General features: G+C 37.6%; 1 protein-coding gene across 3 annotated transcripts in view; it reads right to left on the bottom strand.

Moving 5' to 3' along the window:
* SHANK2 (SH3 and multiple ankyrin repeat domains 2) overlaps nucleotides 1-22,706 on the bottom strand; it is a 326,771-nt gene that overhangs the window by 263,575 nt on the left and 40,490 nt on the right. For all 3 annotated transcript variants that reach the window (XM_087742627.1, XM_087742637.1, XM_087742639.1), the window contains exon 10: nucleotides 10,260-10,326. In XM_087742627.1, coding sequence (XP_087598753.1) covers nucleotides 10,260-10,326 — 67 coding nt within the window. The remainder of the gene's footprint in view (nucleotides 1-10,259; nucleotides 10,327-22,706) is intronic.

Below are 22,706 nucleotides of genomic sequence, written 5' to 3'. Positions count from 1 at the left end.
TCTTTTTCCTGTGTTCTCACCATTGTAAATGGGAAAAACAGAAAGCCATGGGATTCTGCACACATCTCTCTCTCCATTTGTCCTACCTCTATTTTTGACCTGGCTTCACTGTTTCACTGTTTGAAATCCCGCATAGCGTTTGACACAATCTTAGAGAGCTCTTGAGGCTCATGTTGAAAAACGATTTAAAGAAAAGACATTAACTTTTCAGGAATACTAGAAGACTCTGTGACACTTCAAACAATTTTTCTTCTGAACTACCCCTTGTTGGGCTGCCTCATATCTTACACCTGCATTGAAGGCTCCCTGCCTTATCATAGTATGTGTGGGCCCTCTAATATTGGTGTTGCCATCCAAACCCTCCTGTTTTGTTACATAGAGACCTATATATATCATGATTGAAATGCACTGATCACATACTTCCAAAGGGCATACCTTCTTAAAAAAAGCACCATTATAGAAAGTCTCGGGATACAGCTTTTAGTGGACCCTGAGAAAAGTTAGCAGGAAGGCGCTTAAGATAGTACTGATCAAACGGCAATAGAAATAAAAACCACAAAGTCCATGACAGTTTCGTATATTCAATTTAGACCTCCATCCAAGTTTTACATCTTCTCCTCATTTTTTCCTCTCCAAAGGTTGAGATCAGCCCCTTGTTGCTAAGAAAGGAGACTTTAGAAGAGAAATGTGGGCACAGAAGCAGTAGAGTCGAGACGACTGAGCTATACTCAGGGTCCAGTTGCTACAGCCAGACAAGCTGATACTCGAAACAAGATATGTCTGTTTAATAAAGGGGTAATCAACTCTAGAACAATTAACAAATGGATCAAAAAATATCAGATCACAAGACTAGGATACAATTTTCCAAATCCCATTTATGTTATTGCAGGTCTTTAACAAGACAAAATGTTTTTTCTAGTTATAATCCAGTTCAAATTGGAATTAGTTAATATAAATTCTGTAATCTGCACTATGGAGAAGGTCAGACAGCATGATCACATAACCTCTTCCTCTAGTTTTATGATCTATGACCTATAAAATTGAATCAGAGATCACTGAACAAATTTCAGATCCCATATAAACTCAAAAGTACTACTTTCTTTTTGCATCCCCTCAGCCTAATTCAGCTCCTTAACTTATTCTAGTACCTGCCCTTGTCCCCCAAAGACACCCTGGTGCGGGATCAGGCACCTCATCTGGAAGACTGAATCGGAAAGCAGACTCCCAAGGGATGGGTCATCTGCTGACCATTTCCAGTGACTCCAAGGGGAGCTACAGGGGTTAGAAGGATCCAGCCACCAGGTTAAACACCGCTGTGAACTTCACTCACAGGGAGTAACTGAAAATCTTTATCATAAATTCCAGTTTGGCAGAAATACTAGTTCAAAATTTCAGCATTTGAGAGTTCTGGGGTACTTGCATTGCTGTCTGCTCATAACATGACCCTTGATCTGCCTATTTAGCTCAACGGCATTATCCTTTTATGTATTTCACTAGAATTTTTGAGGATAGTACAATCCACTCAATTACTTCATTTTTTTGTAAAGCAAGAAATTAATCTTATTTACTTGATAACCTGTTCGATATACAAAAATATGTTCCATCTTTGTCCCCAGTCAGAGCAACTATCCCTGGTATACTCAAATTGTTTTTCCTACTGATTATGCTTTAAGGCTTTACTTCTTTTTTAAATTCAGTGACTTGCACTAGTTCTGTAGATGGCTTCTGATTCTACTCCCCTGTACACTACTACCTCAAGGGTCTCAAGCCAGTGAAAGCTATTAAAAAAACAAAAGCAAAAAAAGCCAATACCGATGAAAGGACCATGCCTTATGGCACGCATATCCTTTAAGAACATAGAAAAGGTAAATTGCCCCTACTCCTTGATGAACCAGCACACTGATGATAGGAACATTAGCAAAGAAAAGCACAGTTCCCAACCACTGGATATAATGGTCTCAGCCTAGAAGGAAGCAGAGAAGGTGAGAAGCTTTTCTCCTGATGGGGAGCTAGTGGACTAGGAGCTAGCTAGAACCCACATTTGGGGGAAGCGGGAGCTGGGGGCCCTGGAAACACTTCCAACCATTTGGCTCTGAGCATGAAGACAGGGGCAAGACCGAAACACCTACCAGTTCTCCCCCTTCCTTTCCCCACCTTCCTCTGCCACCCTCCCAAACATCTCAATCATTTCTAGGAAGAAGACGTGGGTAAGCCAGCGAGCCCTGCATGACCTGCACCCACTGCTCAGACCATGGAGTTCTTGCCCGAGACCAAAACTAGCTCAAGGGCACTGAAGATGGCCTGGGACTCCTCCGGCAGTTTATTTTCAGCTAAATTACAAGGTTCTTCTTCTTCAGTCTGTAAAATAAACTGTAACAGGAGTAGCTGTGGCAATCGTTGCCTACCTGGCAAGTGGCAAGGACACACTACACACTGGTTTACAAAACCAGGCCATATCATTCTGAAATCTACTGTACTTACATCAGCAGTTACGTATGTCATCAGTTCTATCCTTACTTTCCTGCTCAAAATTTAGAGTAAGCCTAAGAAATCACAGGCAATGACCATCCGCTACATAATTTGCACTACTCTGCATGCAGTTCCACGTTATATGCACAGAATACACCGAACTTCAAAGGCCAACAAGAATAACCAACTTCTGAAAATAAAGTTTGAACTTTGAAATAAAACCAATTACTGCACAATTTTGTACTAATACACACACAGAAAAAAAAGACTTGTGATCAAAGGGAAAAAGAAAACTACTGTAAGTTTTTCAAGCTCTGTCCTACATTTCGGTATGTAATTACATTAACAGATCACAATTCCCAGTTTTCCAATTTGTTTGCTAGCACATAACAAGACTGAGCATATGACATTCTATTCCTTGCAACCCTTCGGAGAAAAACAGATAAATAATAGCAACTAATGTATTTCATACCAGTCAATATACATTTGGTTGTAACCCAGATTACATTAATGTCATTAATGTTTTTTTTCTATGGACGTGAGAAATAATTATTAATTCAGCAGAGGTATTTGAAAGAAACTGCAAAAGGGAACATGGGACTATGACAATCTACCAAACAATATGCATTTAAAATGTGGGCAATGAAGATCTCGGTGTCTTTTCCATCCTGATTACACAAACATCACCCTTTTTCCACCTTAAAATGCCCACTAGCATATGAAACAGGTTAATGCTATGCCCATTCAAACGACAGATATACAAGACTACAATATGTACTTGTGTCCCTTTTGCTTCTATTAAGTAACATGCGATAAAAATAGAACAAGTCATTGCATGCTCCTGACAGTTTTGTAGATTTTTAAGTCTTTTGATTTACTGTCTTTTCTTGGTTTTGCTTTTATCTTTCTAAATATGCTTTCCCCTAACTTGAGAAGTATTGTGCAGGCATTTGATTTATGAAAATCAAAATTACTACATGGTTCCCCAAACCAAAATAAATAAGTAAACAAACAGAATATTCATTGGGACAGCTAGCATTTAATAGAGACACTTGCAGCTGAAAATCCAAGATTGCTGACCTCAATCACTCTGATCTAATTAAACAAAATGGGTTAGAAAAGCAATTTTACCACAAACCAACTAATATCCTTGTGTTTTGAAAGACCTGTTCTGCTTATTCTACAATAAAATGAATGTTTCTTAAGATGTTTACAGTCACAATTCCTACTAAAATAAATACTTTTACTCATACTTGAAAAATGCTTTCTTTAACAGCAATTGCCCAGTGTGGAATATGTATATTTTAAAGGATAAGCCTACCATATTAGCAGATTTTCAATATTTAAAAAAAAAAAAAAATCCATGTGAAAGCACAGACAAACCATCACATACACATATCTCTGCATAATTATAGAGGAATACAGGAACTCTGACTTGAAGCCTAGCAACAGTATCCAAGTATTAGTTAGTCTGCTAATCAACTACCAAAAACTCGCACACCAGCTCAATGTGTTTCATTTTTCTAAAGCAAAAAGCAAACAAAAATAAAACAAAAGAATCCTATTGCTTCTAGCTTCAGAGCTGCTGAAGGACAAGATGTACAATATAAAACAAACCTTGTTCACTTGAAGAAGAACAACCCATGTCATTTAATCCATCTGAAAATTCATCTCATCACAAAGAAGCAAGGCAAAAGAGAGATTTAAAAATAGGTTATCCAAGTCAAAGGATTATCAGCTTGCAACATACTTAGTATCTGCATATCTATATCTAATGAAAGCTTCAATATTCTTATATATATGATTGGGGTTTGTACCTCCATCCTATAGAAGCGATAGTAAATTCTGTATAGCAAATGCTTCCTAAATCTGCTGTGCTCATTTACTCACAGACAGCTGCAGGCTGGATGAAAACAATCAGGGATTAACTTTTCTATTCATCACGTCTTTTAATCCATTACTTTCTCTTAGTTTGCAATAAATAAACATGTAAAGTTAAATACATTATAAATGTGCTATAGCTTGTTAAAAAAAAGGAAGTTTAAAAAGGGACATTATTATTATTTTTTTAATGACGCATATATGTAATGCCTTCCTCAAAGCAGAAAAGAAGATGGAACAAAAGTCACTGAGCTGCAAGATACTTCTCGGTTCCAAAGACTTTCAAAATAAGTGATAATTAAAATAAGCTGCTTTAATGTTGTTATTATTCCTCAAAAAACTAATTTGGGGGCATGATGAATTGAAATAATCTGAGAAGCTATATGAAGTATTCCATACTGCTTGTAAAACAAGTTTCTAAGTACCTCATGGTAATAGGTTTTCTTGCTTTATGAAAAATATTATTTTAATTTGTTTCAAATAGGATTACTTTTTAAAGGATATGGCAATTTTTATTCACCTTTCAAACATCTGTCAAGAAAACAAAAGGGATTCCCTGATGTACAGAACCTCAGAAGAGAAATAAATGCAATGAAATCTGGATCTTGTTTTTAATCCTTTAGTGATATCCTTTTTTCCTCTCCTCTGAATCCTTTATCTTTTATGTACAATTTATTCTTGCAAAACTGCATCATCCCTGTGTGAAATAAGACTAAAGTGAACTTTCTCTGTTAATGACAGCAAGGTGTCTTTTATTGTACTAAGCCACAGGAATCATTGGCAAGGCTTTTTTTCTCAGTTTGTTTCTGAAAATAGCAGCACCAAGTCAAAAAAACTAGTTATCTGTGCTAAATACTTTTCATGCCACGGTTTTGACAAACTGGTCACCCAGACACCTAACGTACTACCTGAGATGGAAAGATTAATTGGAAATTGATGGTGGGAAAAGGAGCAAGGTAAGGAAGAAGCGACGTGCTGATAGAAGAAGGGAGAACATGTGTGAGAGAACCCACACAGATTTGAACTTTCAGAGGAAAAGGTCAAATTTTTTAATAGGATAGAATAACTAACAGATTTTTATGCTGCTATCATGGCTAAGCGGAAGCAGGTTCTACAAAACTCCAGTTTGCTGGGAGACGCAAGGGCTTACAGCCAAAAAGGAACAGAACTGCTTTAAGTGCAACCTTGCCTGCACGTTTACACACTGGAGATCAGAGTCAGGAGAACAGTCAGCGGGTTTGGATTCCAGGTCTTCCCCTTCTACGAATTGCCCCTCATTTCATCATGAGCTTCCTCTGTGGAATTATCCAAGAGACAGAGAGCTGCACCCATCCAGAACGAGGATGTGAGAGAAATCAGACTGAAGGAGCAACATGGAGACAAGTAGGTAGGGCCGTTGTGGTACATGCTCTTCAACCACAGTCCTGCTCCTCAGAGCTGTCTCAGAGTACATCTATGAGCTCTGACCCCTCCTGATGGTTTTGAAACTCTAAATGACCTTATCTATCTTGAAACACACTCAGCTTAGCCAACTGCATGGCCTCTATAGCACAACTCTACGTAGCTGAGAAACCTTACTGGCAAAATCTCCTCTTTCTTTTTTTCAGATGCCTCGGTAGGGAGTCCTCGGATTAATCAGGTTGCCAATGGCACCTTGGATACAAACTTTTATCTATTTTGTTTCTATAAAAGGGAAACAGACAGACTTCGTCTCTCTGACTAAACATATACACTCACATTGGCCTTAAGTAGACGTCTTTATCTGGCAAGATCTGAGCGAGATACCCAGCCACTACACACCTTAGACAAACATCCCTCTCTTACAGTCCAATGTTACATTACTCCAGTAACATGGGTCATTATTTTTGCCTTTTTTGGCTCTAAAATAGATATTTTTATGTTTTCTTCTTTTTACAGAACAGTGTGGAGTCTTACAATTATTGCAAAGAAGCTTATTTTATATATGCCTAGTTTTTCAGTATTTCAACACCTTTGTCTAATACAAGTGCTTTATAATTAAATAAAAAGAAAAAGGAAGGACAATCTCTGTGGGATTTGTCTGTAGAACAAAGATTTAGTAGTTCTGCTGTAAATTAGAATTTTCTACTGCTAGAGGATACCCTGGTCATTTTGCACCTGAGCTGCTTCTCCATCATCTTCAACAACAGGGATAGTCTTAGCATTACGATCTGGCATGGATCCAGGCCAAGAAAAAAAAAAAAAAATCAAAAAATACTCCCTCTAAGGCATGCAATTCAGCCTCTTCTAAACTGAACAATCCCAGACTTCACGTATGGCTTAAAATGGTATTCTACTCTAAATGCCTATGAAACATAAGTGGCAGGCAAAGGTGGAATAGATAATAAGTGATATACCCAGCACTTAAGCATATATATATTTATTTACGTGGAGCTCTTGTGGACCAGTGTGTTGAGATGTAGTGCTTTTGCTGTCGGCACGCTGCAGACTCATCCCTTTACTCCACAGGCAGTGAAACCCTCCTTCTGCGGAAAGGTTGAGCTATGATCTCCGCCACTGAACAAAGCAGCTCATTCACCGCAATGCATGGCACAGGACCATGAATCATAAGCGTTACATTACTGCTGTTAGATCCTTATAATTGCAGTTTTGGCAACATTACTTGAAACAGCTTTGTGACTACTGACAAACTGGAAGACACCCACGTAATACCTTCTGCATTGAAAGTACAAGTGACTTCCTACTGCAGTAGTTTGGGACAACAAAATTATCTAAGAATAATGTTAATTAGCACATGTCAAAACAGATGGACACGGATAGCGTAGTTCCTCACTATATAAGATTAGAGATTTCAAGCAAATATTATTTTTCATATTTCAGGTCCTTCAGTTTGAAAAATGTAAAAACTTGTTTCTGTCACCAGGTAAAAAACTGCTCTTGAAACTACTAAGTTAGGTCCAGCCTCCAATCACTCTCACCAATTAAAATTTTCCCATCCTTAAGACAACATACCCAGGAAAGCAGGTAGATTCTTTTTGAAAAAAATAGTATTGCCACTTATCTTACTCAGCTGTATATTAGGCTTGCATTTAAAAGTATCTATAGCTAAACATACTGTGTATGAAGATCACAAAGTGAAAAGATTAGGTCGGAAATCTTCCAAGAGCAAGGTGGAGTTTTTTCCAATGAATCAAGAGGAATGTGGAGTTTTTCCCAATGCATCACCAGCCCCTCCTTCCAATGAATGCGATTGTGAATAATCATGAATATCATTGACAAGCTTACTATTAAATGCTTGAACAGCTCATCATCTACCAGCTTAAACCTCCATAGAAAAAAAAAGAGACCCACCCAAAGCTGCACATATTCCAAAGAACTTCCCACAATTGTAACTTATTAATTATTAAATGAGTTTTAAATAATTACAAAATATGAAGTAATTACAATTATTACAATTATTAAATGAGCCTAAAATAATAACAAGGTTTAATGAACTTCTTCAATAACAAAATGCAATATCTAACCAAAAATACACTTTCTGAGGGATGAAAGATGAAATGTTTCTCAAGAGACCTCATAGTATGATCTATCCTTCTTATCTTCATGAGGATACTTCTCAAGCTCTTTGCTATTCCTTCCCACTCCGTTGCCTATGGGCTCTAAGAAGGTACATTACTCAAATGATAAATGTTGGAATACATCCAAAACTACAGGAATATAGTGGATAACCAGAGAAGTAAGATAAAGAAAAGCCAACTTGTTGAGGTTTAAATGCTGACATTATTCTGCACATTCATCATCATACTAGCTCTCAGGTTTTCTGCTCAGGATACTGTTCTTTGATTTTTTTTTATTTTTTTTTTTTAAACTGGGAGACATTCCAGACATAGACATTTTGGTGACTTCACTTTTTTTTTTTAAGTAACAAATCTTAAGGGACAAATACGCGGCTAAATTAAATTAGCTGGGAGGAAACATCATAACATAATGCTTATTCTTTAAGACAAATCTACTAATTCGAAGTTACATGCAAGCCACCACAATCTTGCAAAAAATGCAAGTGAACCATGGAAGCATCAATATTTCTGTTTTTCAGTGGAAAAGTGAAGGCATCAGGAAAATTCGGAGAATCTTCCCATAGAATATATTTCTAAGCATTTTTCTAGAAATCACCAAATTCTGCAGAAAGATTTTACAGGCAGCAATAATAAGTTCTGCCTAAAGCCTCAGCCACGTGGCTGTCACTTGTTTCCTGGACTGTCTCATCCATCGACTTCATAACTACATTCCAGTTTCTCCCACATATTGACATAACTTGGAACCTGCACTTGTCGGGGGAAAGGAAAAGTAGTGAGGAACTGGTCAGTCCAAGAAATGACGACATGAACGTCAAAGTTGTTTCACTTAAACCAGTTTAGAGGCTACTGTTCGTAAGTGTACTTCTGTAAGTGTTACTTTTACTTTACAGTTACTCACACTGCAAGTGTATGCACAATTAATACTAGCAAGTAATTCCTTTACTAGTTTTTTTTCTTTTATTGTACACAACTATTTTTAAGAGAACAAAATTCATTTAGAGAAATATAAAACATAATACTGTGTACTGTCTATGTGCAGTACTTGTTCTGCACTGATTCTACATGCAAGCCAAACTATCAAGAACTAACATGGCAGAAATAAAAGGAACATTTGACTCTGAACAACCATTTCCTTTCATTTCAGCATCTTCATGAAGTTATAAAACCATTAGCCATATGTAAACATAAACACCAAGAAGATGCTCACCCTATTAGGAATAACTGGTTCATTTTTAGGTTTTTTTTTTACATCAGATTGTTTATAAATACAGAAGGATGAAGACTTCTTAAATGGAAAAGAATTATCCCACTTTCTCATGTAAAAACCTTCCAAATCACTACGAACTTTTATGCAGATGTTATGACTTTTATGCCATGTATCCCCAGTTTTCTCGATGCGTACTGCAAAGAGCTGAACGTATCTCAGTGCTACAAGAATTCACATTACCACAGAGAATTTTTAACTATGTCCCTGCAGATCATATGCAACCAGGAAGGGAAATGGAAAGCAAGCCTTAATCCAGAGCAATTCTTTCACAGTCCTAAGTTTCATGTGAGCTGGCCTAGTTTTCCACATAAATTAAATGCTATCAAGTCATAGATTTGCATCACTGAGTTAAAACAGTGCAGGCAACTCAACAGACCCTCCTGCTTCAGATGGAATGCCTTTTTTCATTCAACTTCAGGATGTTCCTGTGGAACATTAATTAACTTGAATTAAAGCATTTTAGTTCATTTTAATTACACTGCATTAGAAATCACTTTTATCAAACTGTTTTTTATTTTAATGGCAAAACTCTCGAGTAAAAAAAAAAAACCTTTAAAAAGCCTTAAGGTTTTTTGTCAAGGGCCCTTAACGCCTGTCGCCAGCCTTCATCCAGTGCCACACACCAAACTCGGGGAGAGGAAATGGTTTTATGGATATGGATAGACAGTTTCTGCCACATATTCATTTAACTGCAGAGAAGCACAGTCCTGTATCTTCTTCTGACCAACTATTCCTACTTGAGAACTGCATTAGGCTGATGCCAAAACAGGCCGCAAGAGCCAGTTTGGCCAGGTATGTGGATGTGTATTTAATCTGTTCCAAACTGGCTAATGTATACTAATAAAGCGTCTACCACTCTTTTGCATTACTTATCAAATTTTCCTTTTCAGAGCATATGTTTAAAACATTTCAGCTTTTTCCCCATCTTCATTTTTTAAAGAAAAGTTACCTTTACAATCTCCCTGAAATGATACTGTCATCAGCCCTGTAGTCATATCTCACATAGAATCAGAGTTAATATCTTTGCAAAATCTGGGTTTAAACATGTATAACTTATTTTCAGTGTCTATAAATATTTTGCTTACCAATATCAGCTTCCCTGTGATTCTTGATATATTCAGCAAGCTCAAAATTTCCCGCTATTATAGCCACCTAAAGGATTGTAAAATAGTTACAATTAATATATTGCCATCACTTATTAAGTAGGAACATATGCGTGTTACATTACTGACAAACATCATACACATATATTTCATGTCACAAAGTGGAGTAACTGTGTATTACTTCTATTCTGCAACTGCTACACACAATACAGTTCTGAAACAACGTTGAGAAATGGTATCTCAATCTATTTATAAGCAGCACTGCCAGTCCCCCGGCTCCCCATTTACTAAGAAGGCTGTGATCATGGATGTCGCAGGAGACTGCTAAAAGTGCGGTGGCTTTTCATGTTGTGGCAGTCAAAACCGGCAGTGAACATTAAACACAACATCCCCAAAGCTCTGGGAGCTATACTGGTGTGCGGAGAATGCTACAGGAGCAGGCTCGGAGAGGCACATTTAAGATATTATTTCCCTTTAATTGCTCCTGCCTCGCTACTTACCTGAACAATGACACCAGGGGCTACAGTGCAATGTACGTGGGGTAAGCGGGGAACAAGTAACAACAACTACAAGTATTCAGGTACCACGAAGACACCAAAAAAGACGAAAAAAAGAGGAACTGGAAAAGCTTATTGCATATGTATGGAATTTAAAGTGTTTTAATAAATATAGTGCTAAAATAATAATTTTCTTTTTCATTTATTTCCTGGTTGTTGAACACAGATGTGTAACTACCTCTTCCAAATTCTCATCTAAAGGCACTTAAAAAGAGAAACATCTCCACTGGATATGAGGAAGGTGATTTGATTATGCCATTGCTGTCTCCTCTTTCTTCTTCTATTTTTGCCCTGAATATTCAGCAATTGCCTTTTCTGGCTCCACTTCGCAGCTTTATGTTATAACAGATACTGTTCCCCTAATGGCACTGTGGCTTTCCTGATGTAGGTAAAAGGGAGAAGCTGGGCTCACCGTTCTCACTGAAGCTTCTGCATATACAGGGTGCAGGCCAAAAAAAAAAAACACCACTTAAAAAATCTTGTTTAAGGACTCCCCTGGCTATAGGGCTACTGTCAGTCACCAGAAATGATTGAAAACTCAGAGAAATTTCTGAGCTGAGGACCAAGAAAGATTATCCTCTGGTTTGCACCACTCCGCAAACCTCAGGGAAGAAGAATAATGCAAAGGAAGACTAAAGTGCTGAAATGGTCTTGGAGAGGTGTATGAAGTACGGTTAATGTGAGTCATACCTCTTCAGGTAACAAGCATAACACCTTATTTCTGCACTCACCACAGGAAAGTGAATGGACAATTTTATTTACTAGCAACCAAAACAAACTAATACGGAAATCCTCCAACATGAAGACTTTACACACAAGCAACAAACGACAGACAGAAAATCTTGACTATGATATATTTAAGAGTTTCCAAATCTGCTTTTAATGGTAGACTCAGAGCAGGTTTAAATCACAAGTCATGGCCATTACATCCATTTGACCTAAAAATAAAACAATTGCACATATTTTCTGCACTTTTCATTCAACATTGATTATTTACACGATGCCTTCTTCTGCCATTAGTGCATCTCATGTAGGGCTCGGGGTAGACTTACCATGTACCCTACCACAACACTGGAAGAAGTCTCATTGAAACGCAGTACTAGGAAGACTATTTGCTACAGGCTTGGGTGCAATGCCTTAGAAAAAAGAACTCACTGCAACACTCCTAAATAAAACTAGATGGGATTGTTGAAAGCCAGATTATCCCACTCTCTTCTCCCCTCTACAGTCCTCCTGGTGACTTCATTTTAAGGCCTTTCTTTAGACCTGAGACTCCGCTTGTATTAGTCCTTATGCTTCAAGCCATTACTCGTGAATCCCTTTCTGTACACAGTCCTGGAAATCCTTGAGGAAGGACCCAGATTTAAAAAAATGGTTTCAAACACAGCAAAGTAATCTCCGGTTTATCTCTTGGTCCTAAGCAAGCAATAGTTGGTCTATAGAGAGACAGACTGATTTAGTTTAGGTTGTAAAGTTGGCTGGCTAGTAAAGCACAAGAAGGATTTTAAAGAATTTACTATATTTTAAGTGTAATACAGTATCAGAATAATTTTTTTAGATTACCAAAGTTTAAAACAAACAACTGAACATAGCATTTATCATGTTTATGCCCTGAATCCAGGTTTTCCCCCCATTTTTTTTTTAATGCTTTTCAGGTTCTGTCTTTTTTTCCTGGCTAATGGTTTCTTGTTTCATTAAAAATTTCTATCCAACATAAAGACTAAATACACTAATTATGTTTTCTTTTAATTTCACCTGTATTTATTTCATGGCAGAAATCCTATTCCACATTTGTACAGCACCTAGCAGTTATACTCAATACACGTATACTTGTGTTTTAAAATAATCCTCAGTGGGCAGCCACGAGTATGGCATGTGCAATATAATCATTTTTGTCCTTTAAATAATTAACTCGCATATAATATCACCATACTTACTAGTGATAATCATGTAATTATTTTCTCATTACAACATTAACAGTAAGAAATGCTTTGCTTTGGGCACTTCTCAGCTGTGTTACGTCAAACGTTGATGGATTCTTGGGAGCAAAATGCATTACTATGAATCAATAATACTCGTTTAACTCAATCCCGCTTCTGCTTGTAGACCGCAGTTGAAAAAATAAAGTGTTTCTTCTCAGATATGTAATAAGGCTTCTGCATGCCATAGTATCTGCAAAGATCAGGGAGGTCAGAGACGGAGGTAGATTGGTGCACTGCCACCTCATCGCCGACAGATGCAATTAACCATCTGAACATTGCTATTTTAACCATTAGTAAGAAAACCTTTACTCCAGGAACTACTCCTGAAATAAACTCTCAGCATGGATAATGTATCAGAATCTGGCCCCCAGCCTCCTCTGTACAGGTTCTAAAGTGTAACTCCTGATTCGCCCTGGCAAACAGCACTATGAAAGTAACAGCGGACTGTACAAATACTCTCTCTTTAACTTCACATTCTGCAGCCTGGCTTGGTTCAGGTTCATAAAAGCAACCTTTGTGTGTAGATCAGGGGTTTTCTCTACATTATAAGCAAGCAATAATACCTCTCTTCAACATTCCCCCTAATTAGCATGTAAAATTCAAAGAGGGAATTCACCAGTGACAGGCAGCTTGCTAGACAGCAGCCATGTTACTCAAATGAAAGAATCTTTGATACAGAGTCGATTTTAAAACTCAAGTATAAACATGCTGTTCAAGTGATAAACACATTTTATTACTTGAAAAAAGATATTGCCAGATATCTAAGAGACAGCTTGACAGAGAATTGTTCTTGTACTTGCTTCTGAATCAAGCACTAGATTCAGCAAGCTCAAGGTATCATTTCTCTCAGTTTAATTTACTTCAATTCGCTAAAAACAGTATGTAAAGTTCTAACAGCAAAAATGAAGGAAAAATATGTTAAGATCTAAAGAAAGCAAGAAAAAGTAAAAAAGTACAAATATTTCTTGGCATAACATCAATGTACTTCACTTGAATTTGATGGGTAAAGAGTGTGGGAGAAAGTGAAGCCAGAGAAAAATCTGAAAGATACAAAATTATTCTCATTCAAATTTACAGCTCCAAACTACAAAGCACAGCAACCACGGCTTCTGTTTCCATCAAAATTTATCCCGAACCAAAGTTACAGGGTGTTCAAATAAAACTGTGAGCACGAATGCATTAGGGCAAGTGCATGGTCTTCACAAGATCCAGGGCTTGAACCAAGTTAAGGTGGTGTAAAGTCTCCCCTCAATTAAGATGAAAACTAAATCAGAACCTTACTGAAGTTCTATAATTGTACTAAATTTCTTTGTACTTTAGAAAAAAAAATACTAATATAGTACCTTCACAGAAAATACGCTTCATAATTTACATGTTTTTAAATAGCCATATTTTGCATTTCAGGACGTTCTGTAGTCAAGTGCTAGATTTCTAATTGAGAGGTTATGGCAGGAAAGAAGGGTTTGTTTGGGGTTTTTTTTTTGGATAACAAGACATCTCTTCTTGACAGCGAAAAAGTAGCCCAGCCAGCAAAACTACAGTGAAAGTTTTTTTCCAATTCCAGCAGGAACTGGATTCCGGTCATCAAAATGCATCACATGCATGTTTACAGACATGAAATATTGCCATGAAAGGCTGGAGGTAGCACTTTACAACTAGAGGCTATCTACAGACTCTGTTATGCTGAAGCTTCAAAAATTGCAGCTTTTTGAAAACTGCATATACAGCAGTCTTACTGTAATTCACATTCTTTCATTCCTGCAGCAAAAGTCCTTTCATTTCATCCTTTTGCCACACACAAGACCCTTATCTTACATCAAAAATCTGCACGTCCTTAGTCACACTATTCTGCAAACCTGATAAAACCTGTTTATGCATCATCTAAAAAAAAAAAAAAAAAAAAAAAATCACTCATCTACAATTTCCACTAAAACCTGCACTTTTTTGCCCTATTTTTAAAGGGCGTATTTACTTTGCATCAGCTCCAGCATCAGAAAGGCTGCACCTGCGGCATCACAGCGCGGCGTCAATCCAAGTCCAGCTGCAAAGCACGGCTAAGTAGTTCAAGTGCAGTTCTTTCAGACCCAAACCAGGATCTTTATCTGCTGCACTGACGTGTAGTCAGGATCTCTGCCATATATTCAACTGTACAATACAGAGATCAGAAACTCTCTTGGGTTTTTTTAATCATCATTAGAGGCAATTTTATATGAATGATGGTAACCAAAGCGAATCATTTATCAGCTCCCTCCCCTCCAAGTTTAACTGACCCCACTAAGGGTGTTAGCACGGGCACCTTATTATATTCAAGTTACATTTGATAACATACATGACTGACCTGAATAAGTACATACAGTTACAACAGGCAAGTGAGAAGAAAGTAAGGCTAAGCAGGAAGACATATCTTAGTAGGAGGTAACTCATACAAAATCAAAAGAAAGTAAGGCAAACCCATGCAGCTAGACTGGCGGTATCACCGCCTATTTCCACACCACTCTGTCTTCATAATGTCATCGTAACAAAAAGTTAATGGAGTCACTGAAACGGGTCACAGCTGAGACACCCTGCGAGGGCTGTGAAGCACTCAGCCACGGGGTTAACGACTCTAGGGGCAAGGCAGCTGAGCGGAGACAAGAGCTGGTTGGCACTGCCAGGGTCCGTGATGCAGAGCGTGACCAGAAGCTGTCTGTTTATACGGATATTTGCTCTGCCTGGGTAGAAGCAAAGCTTGTTACCATCACCCCATCGTCTCACTTACTGTCTCACAGACAGATGTTTCTTTCAAATGATGCAACTGGTTACAGTGGCTCACTATTTGCCATGCCAGGCAACGCCAGATGCTCTGCCACCAATTTAGCGAAGAAGGGAAGGAGTTTAATTGACACTTGGCTAGTTGCTATGGATGGTAACTAAGTGACAGCTCAGTGAAGTAGAAACTTGAATGAATGAAGTAGCTGTGACGCAGAGACTGGGGGGAGCAGGCAGGAGATGGGGGCACCACACGGTTGCCAGTCCAGCACAGGGCACTGGGCGAGGAATGAAACTGGTGTGGCACCTTTAGGAGGGTATTTCTTTCTCCTGGCATAGCATTGTTCCTGTCCTCTGGTTCTCCGATATTTACAGTCAGAAATGTTCCCTCTGGATACAGGCAGTTTTTAAGTTGGCTTTCAGAAGTCAATTCAGAAATTAAACATTTGACGCATCTGGTTAGTTCTGCTTTCCTGAATCTTGTTCCCCCAAGATATTTTGTTTAAATGATGGCAAATAAGACTACTTTGTATAAACAGTGAAACCTGACAGATGTCCAGTTACAGGTTTCAGTGCGACAGTTTCGTAATGTTTTCAGACTCTGGACCAGATATAAGTAGCAGCACTGACTCACCAACGTCTCTCTTCTCAGCCTCACAAATGCAGTTGTCAATATATCAATTCCTTACATTCAAGTATTTAGATTTTTTTGATTGTGATTAATGCAGTGTTTTGTTCCTTTCGGGAAATTGGAAATTATATATACACTTTACCTGTCACTAACCTTTCACAATTGATTTTTTCCGCTCTTGAAATGTATCACAGGTAGAGTTTATATTAAATTAGAGCAAGATCTTTGTAGCCTGTTAGCAAATACAATTTTAGAGCTTTATAGGTTAGTCCCTGAAAGGCAAGCACCAAAACTAATGCTACATTATCGCTCTTTGGAACAAACTGCTCCACGTAATAAGAAACAATACAAAAAAGACAGAAATTGAAATCGTCTCCTCTTAAACCCAGCCAATGAACTTTGCCAAACTTTCCACATGGGAGTGAGGAAAGCATCTCTCAGCTCATTTCTGTTTCACTCTCAATCAAGGCTGCTGCACTTCCTTCTGCACACGCTTCAATTTGAGACCAGGCGAGACGTAAAGCTTTAAAATGCTCTGCCTAAATGGAGAGCAGAGGAAGCTGCTTGGGCTGCCCAGTTGTAGCTGCAATTCACAATAAGCAGTTCATGATAAAACAGTCAGCACTCCCCCCCCCCCCCCGCCTTTTTCTCCCTCTTCTCTTCCAGACAATTTCACTTTCCTGATGAAAGTACATTTCATTATTCTTTCCTTCAGGGCTGATGTTTCACCCTTCCATTGTCTCTGCTACCCAGCAGTGCTCACTAAATGATGGTCTTTCAAGAAAGCTTGAAAGAGCAATGAGTTCAGGTATGGCACTATACATTACAGGAGATAGCTCTATCCCAGAACAAAATGCGACTTGAGTCTTGGCTTTGCTCAGTCTCAGCCAAGCGGCAGAAACGCAGATGAACATTCAGGATCCTCTGAGGTACATCTACCCTACGTGTTCCCGTTGCAGGTGGAACTGAAAGGAAGAGGTGATACAACCCTGTGAATGAGACTAACCATAAGACTCTCCAGAAATTGCCTTCCACTTAAATCACAGACTTAGAAAAACATAAATTATGTATTGTACCACTAAGGACTGTATTATTTTAACAATGAAGAAACACCATTCGAGCAGTCACAGCCGTTATGCAACAGGATTCACAATCAGCAGAGGCTCGTGAGAAATGAACACAAGTGGTTTAGGAGGAATGGTTGGGATCACTTCCTTAACGAAAAGACCACCTGAAAAGCTCTTCCATGTGTCATAATTAGGATGTGTTTTCTTAATATTGGAAATAGAAGAAGTGTTATCATTTTTAATAAGCATAAGTTTCCAGACAAAAATCATATCAACAATTCACCCAATAGCTGCAATATCAAGAAAGAGGTGATAATCCAACAGCAAGGCAATCTCTAAACCATTCCATTATAATCATCACTTTTGGAGACAGAAACCTTTCTCATTTGATATGAAAATCTAATGATGCTTACTGTGGGGCAATGAAAAGGCAACATAGTTCAACTTCAACGCCTTTCTGCCATGTCCTGTCGAAAGAAAGGCTCTCCCTAATAAAACGAAGAGGTAAAGGCTTTTTGGAGTCTAAAGCCACTTGGAAGTTTGTCACTGTGTACCATCAAGCATGCAGTAGTCATCCACCAGGACATTAGAAAGCTAAATTTAGGTTGTTAAGTGCGAAGACCCTGCTCTCATGTCTGTGCATGCCTGTGCAGCACACAGCACGATGAGGTCCCATCCCTGATAAACAGTGACACAAAATCATGCAGCATGCTCTGCAGACTCCAAAAAAAAAAAGAAAAAAACAAAACAAAAAAAATCTTAAATCGATATGCATTCGTGGTTCTCATATATGAGCAGCATGTAGATTTTAAAACTCTCTTCAGTAGTACAGATGGAGTTCGGTTTGGAAAAGCAAGAAGCAATCTGCATTCCAAATTTCTTTTCCATAGGTGTGGGAGAAAAATGTACTTAGCAAACACTATTGGTTTCTTACACAATTTCAGAGAGCTCGTACATGAAGGTGTGTTTATTCAATAAATACATGAACATATCTAGAACTCAGTTTCCTTTGGAAATACATTCTTTTGTGATACCTTAGGAAAATGTTGAATGAAAATTTGAAAAGTATTGTTCTGAGCTCAAATCACAACATAGACTTTAGGTATTTTCAATTAGAGAAGACATTAAGATTTCAATAAATACCACAAAATGGGTGTTTTTCTGAACCAGTTGGAAAATTCCATACAGTTACAATAACTATATAATCTAAAATAGAAATGCTGAATAATCATGAATTCTGTATTTTACTTTCCAAAATCAAAGGGCAAAGTATCACCCCACATTTTGTAGCTGTATTCATTATAGTTGAGGTTTGACTTTAAGGCTACAACATTGTAAAATAAAACTAGCAGAAGCTTCTTAGTTCACCTCATTATAGAATAAAACCAAATGCTTGATTAATATACTATTAATATCACTAATTCTCTCTTTCTAACAGCGCTCCTGAATACATATAATATGGATGACATGAAACACGACCTCAAGAAGATACATATATTTACATTATGGAGACACACATTTACATTTACACTCCAAAACTTTATTAAAAAGTAATCAGTTTTGAAGTTGAGATGTCATACATCCAATTAGAAATATGTCAGAAGCAAATTACTATTTTGAGAAGTTTATAGTTGTGTAATATTTTGTACATATAATAATAATGGATTTGTTGAAAATATATCAGAACTGAAAGGTTTTATTTGATAAAATAAAATTAATTGATAAAATTAATTTTATCAATTCGAAGCTTTATTTCAGGTATAACATTTTCAAGTTTCAGTAAAACTCACCGAAATAAGATGAATAAGATATATATAGAATAAAGAAAAGCAGTAAAATTTAGTATTTTTTTCCTTAAATAATAGTCAGTAAAGATTTATATTAAACGCAGAAATAACCCAGGACAATAAAATGCTGGCAATTTTCCTAAATTACTCTATTGTAATGTTATGAAAGAATATAAGTAAAAAAATCATACTCAGCATTTTCATACATGCTTCTTTCCTGGACAGAAAATAATTCTTAACAATTTCAATTATAATACAAGCTTAATATTATGCATTCTGAAAGGAACTAACTTTGTATATTAATATATCTGATGTCCAGTAGATGGCAAAATATCAGCAACCATCACCTTTAATCTTCTTGAAACTTGCTTAATTTAAACCCCAAAGTATATATTTTTTTTCTTTCTAGTCTCCACTTTCTGTTTCATCGGATAGTAGGATTAGCTTTACCTTTTGGATGTTTTCTGTATGTTATCTGCTTGAAAGACAATTTCATCTTCATCAGTTCTTGATACAACAAAGCACAATAATGTTACTATCCTTTAAATAGTCCTTTAAAGACAGTTTCTTCACCACTGAATTTTTTTTCTCCAAAAGCATGCTGCTGCTACTGTTCCCAAATTTGCCAGCACATGTTAGCATACTGTGTACAAAAATCTCTTAGCAACAATATCTTAGTGTCTAACATTTTCCTTCTTCCAACTATGATTCATGGAGCCATCTGTAGTCAGATATTGACATGCAGTATCTTAAAATAGATACCTTACATTTGCTCAACAACTAGTTTTAGCATCTGAAAATATAAATTATGGGAAAGGGCCAATATTTCTTTGAGGCTCTTCATCATTCCCTTGATCATTTTAGCACTGTTTAAACAAAGGCTTGCCACGATCACTTCGCCTTAGTATTAAGGTCAAAGTATCGGTGCCTTCCTGAGCGCAGCAGCAGGCAGCTCGGCTGTGCTGGGTGCAGTCCCTTACGTAAGCCCTCCAAGCAATCTCAACGGCTTCCCAGGTGAGGACCATCTCATGCTGCTACCCTGCCTATTTTTTAATAGTAACCAAAGACTAGGTCTTTAAACTTCAGGCATTGCTACATTCAGCACCAAGATCTAAGCATTTTTCACACCCTTGGAGCGTAAGCCTCATGGAAGGTGCCCCACAATGGAGGGGACAAGGTCAATGTCTCAGCTGGGCAATGACAAAGAGACTTGTGCAGCAGAGGCTACTGTAGGGAATGCAGCAACGTCCCACACTGTTCAGGGAATGGAAAAGAAATTACAACCATAGCCTCCCAAGCACTGTTCTTGCCTCCCAAAACTCTTACGAAGTTTTCACTCAGAAGAGAAAGCATCTTGTTTTCAGCTACAGCAAAATATCTATTAGTAGCTAAAGACTTTGCGTAACACAAGTTATTTGTTCCAATGCAGTGCGCAATTTTTGGATAACTTAAAAGAACAGCACGGTACTAAAATCAGGAAACGTTAATTAAAAATAATCATATTCAGTAGAATAGATTACATAGAAAGATTCGGTGGCATGGCTTTGAAACAATCTTAAGTGTGAGGAACACACTTCCCCAGTGAAATCAAACAAATTTTTATCCACTTGAAAGGAACTAGCATTTTACCCTAAATATTTTTAGTAATTAATATTTTAAAAATAAACAAACATACAACAATGTGCATCCAAATACACGGTATGTATTTAGCTGAGTATTATCAAAAAAGTATGCTGCAGGCGTAACAGTCCTGGCACATTTTCATTGCTAAAATGCTGGTTTTGCTTGCAAGAGATTTTACAGTCCCTATGGCTCTTCTGAAATACACTCAGTAGCCATGAAACAGTGCCAAAGCGGACTAGCCTAGTGAATTCAAGTCAAAATTAAGAGAAGGCTATCCCACTGAATGACCTCTTTACGTCCTGCAGTGCTGTCTTAGCAGGACTCTATACTGGAACAACACCTCAAATGCCTTTAGGCAGCCTCATTCATTTTCCAGTAATGTTACTATGATTTAAAAAGTAGAACCTGTATTTTATTTTACACTGTCCTTTCATAAACATACACAACTGCATTCTTAAAACTTAACTACTCTTATTCATGAATAAGCCATGACTGAATACCTTCAGATTAAACTAAGCCTGCATGGACACCAAGATAAAAAATGTAAGTCCTTTCCTCACAACATGCAAGCAAATCACTTCTAAATCATCTCACTCTCTTGGCTTTGAAATGCAAACTTAACTCCTTTGACAAAAGGATCCGTTGTTATGCAAAAACCAGCTTGCCAGAAAGCGTTGAACTGAATACACCGCAAGGCGATTAAAGTTACCATGAAAGATGTCGATTAAAGTTACCATGAAAGATGTCGGGAAGCAAAAAAGGAACATGCAGGCAAATTCATCCCAGGCACAACTTCACGGCATTCTTTTGTTTCCTCCTGTTTCTTTAGATGAGAAATAACTAAGATTTTTATGTTACCCTACTTTGTACAAATTGTATTAAGCCTCCTCCACGGTCACTGCATGTATTGGGAAATTTAATGTTTATATCTATTTTAAAAGTAGGGGAAAAAAAAAAAAATACACCTTCTTTCTGCTTCTCTGCTAAAATGCCACCTAGCAAGTCATTCTCAAGTAAGATGCATTTTTCTACGCTTGTGTTTTAATAATTAATATGGAAAAGAAAAAGCAAACGGTGTGATACACACACATTTACAATTACAGACCCATTCCACGGGAAAATCTAGCTCAAGCTGGAAAAAGCCATCAAAAGCCAGTTATTACATAATCCTTGTTACTGCTACATGGTCGAGCAGCAATTTCAAAGGAGTATTTACTAAAAGCAGATAAAGCCAGGTTGCAGCATCAGATGAATCAGATAAGACACAGCCAGTAATAAAATTGACTTAATTTTCTTCCCCCCCGCCCCCCAATAATATGCTAAGTCAAAAAGCCATGAAATGCAATCTTCTTCAGCAGAACCCTTTTAGAAAAAGATTGAGCAAGTGTGCTATTTGCTAGATTTTGCTTTCCTTGAAATTACAGTAAACATCAGGTTATACAGAAAATTCAGCTCAAGTGTGTATAGGTCTGTGCTGCTGCGGGGTAAAAACTTGCCCCTCTGAAGGCAGTCCTACCTCATAGAAAAGCCAAAATGTGCTATATTAGCAGCTTCTTCCCCAAACACTTTAAGAAAGATGTCTTCCTACTCACAGCAGACAGTGGGTACTGCCCACCATCTCACAGTAAAAACTGTTCATGGGATTCAATTCTGCAAACACTTAATAATACAGTGTTGCTTAAACTGCTAACCCAAATGGCTGGAAATGCTTTTTGAAAGCCCTTAGGATAAAATGCATTGGGTTAATAAAATACTATAATTATTTTACCTAATACATTTGGTGGATTCATTCCAAACTCTGTGGGTTAACTATAATAAAACCTTTGGAAACAGCGGCCTCATAAAAGTCAATGAAATAACATACTCTGACGAAGACGGACACAGGACGGCAGTGTATGCCAACTGCTTGTCACGAATGTTCTCTCCAAATGGCAATGCAAGAAGATGCTAAGTCTATCCTAGAGGCATAGATCCTCCATTTTTATAAGCAACAAGAACTCACTCAGATATTGCCAGAAATGAACACTGAATAGC

The sequence above is a fragment of the Nipponia nippon genome, unplaced genomic scaffold (genome assembly GCF_047370975.1).
Source record: "Nipponia nippon isolate SJK-2023a ecotype South Korea unplaced genomic scaffold, ASM4737097v1 scaffold_10, whole genome shotgun sequence".
Classification (NCBI taxonomy): domain Eukaryota; kingdom Metazoa; phylum Chordata; class Aves; order Pelecaniformes; family Threskiornithidae; genus Nipponia; species Nipponia nippon.
The sequence above is the reverse complement of the archived record's forward strand: the minus strand, read 5'-3'. Positions and strand labels throughout refer to the sequence as shown.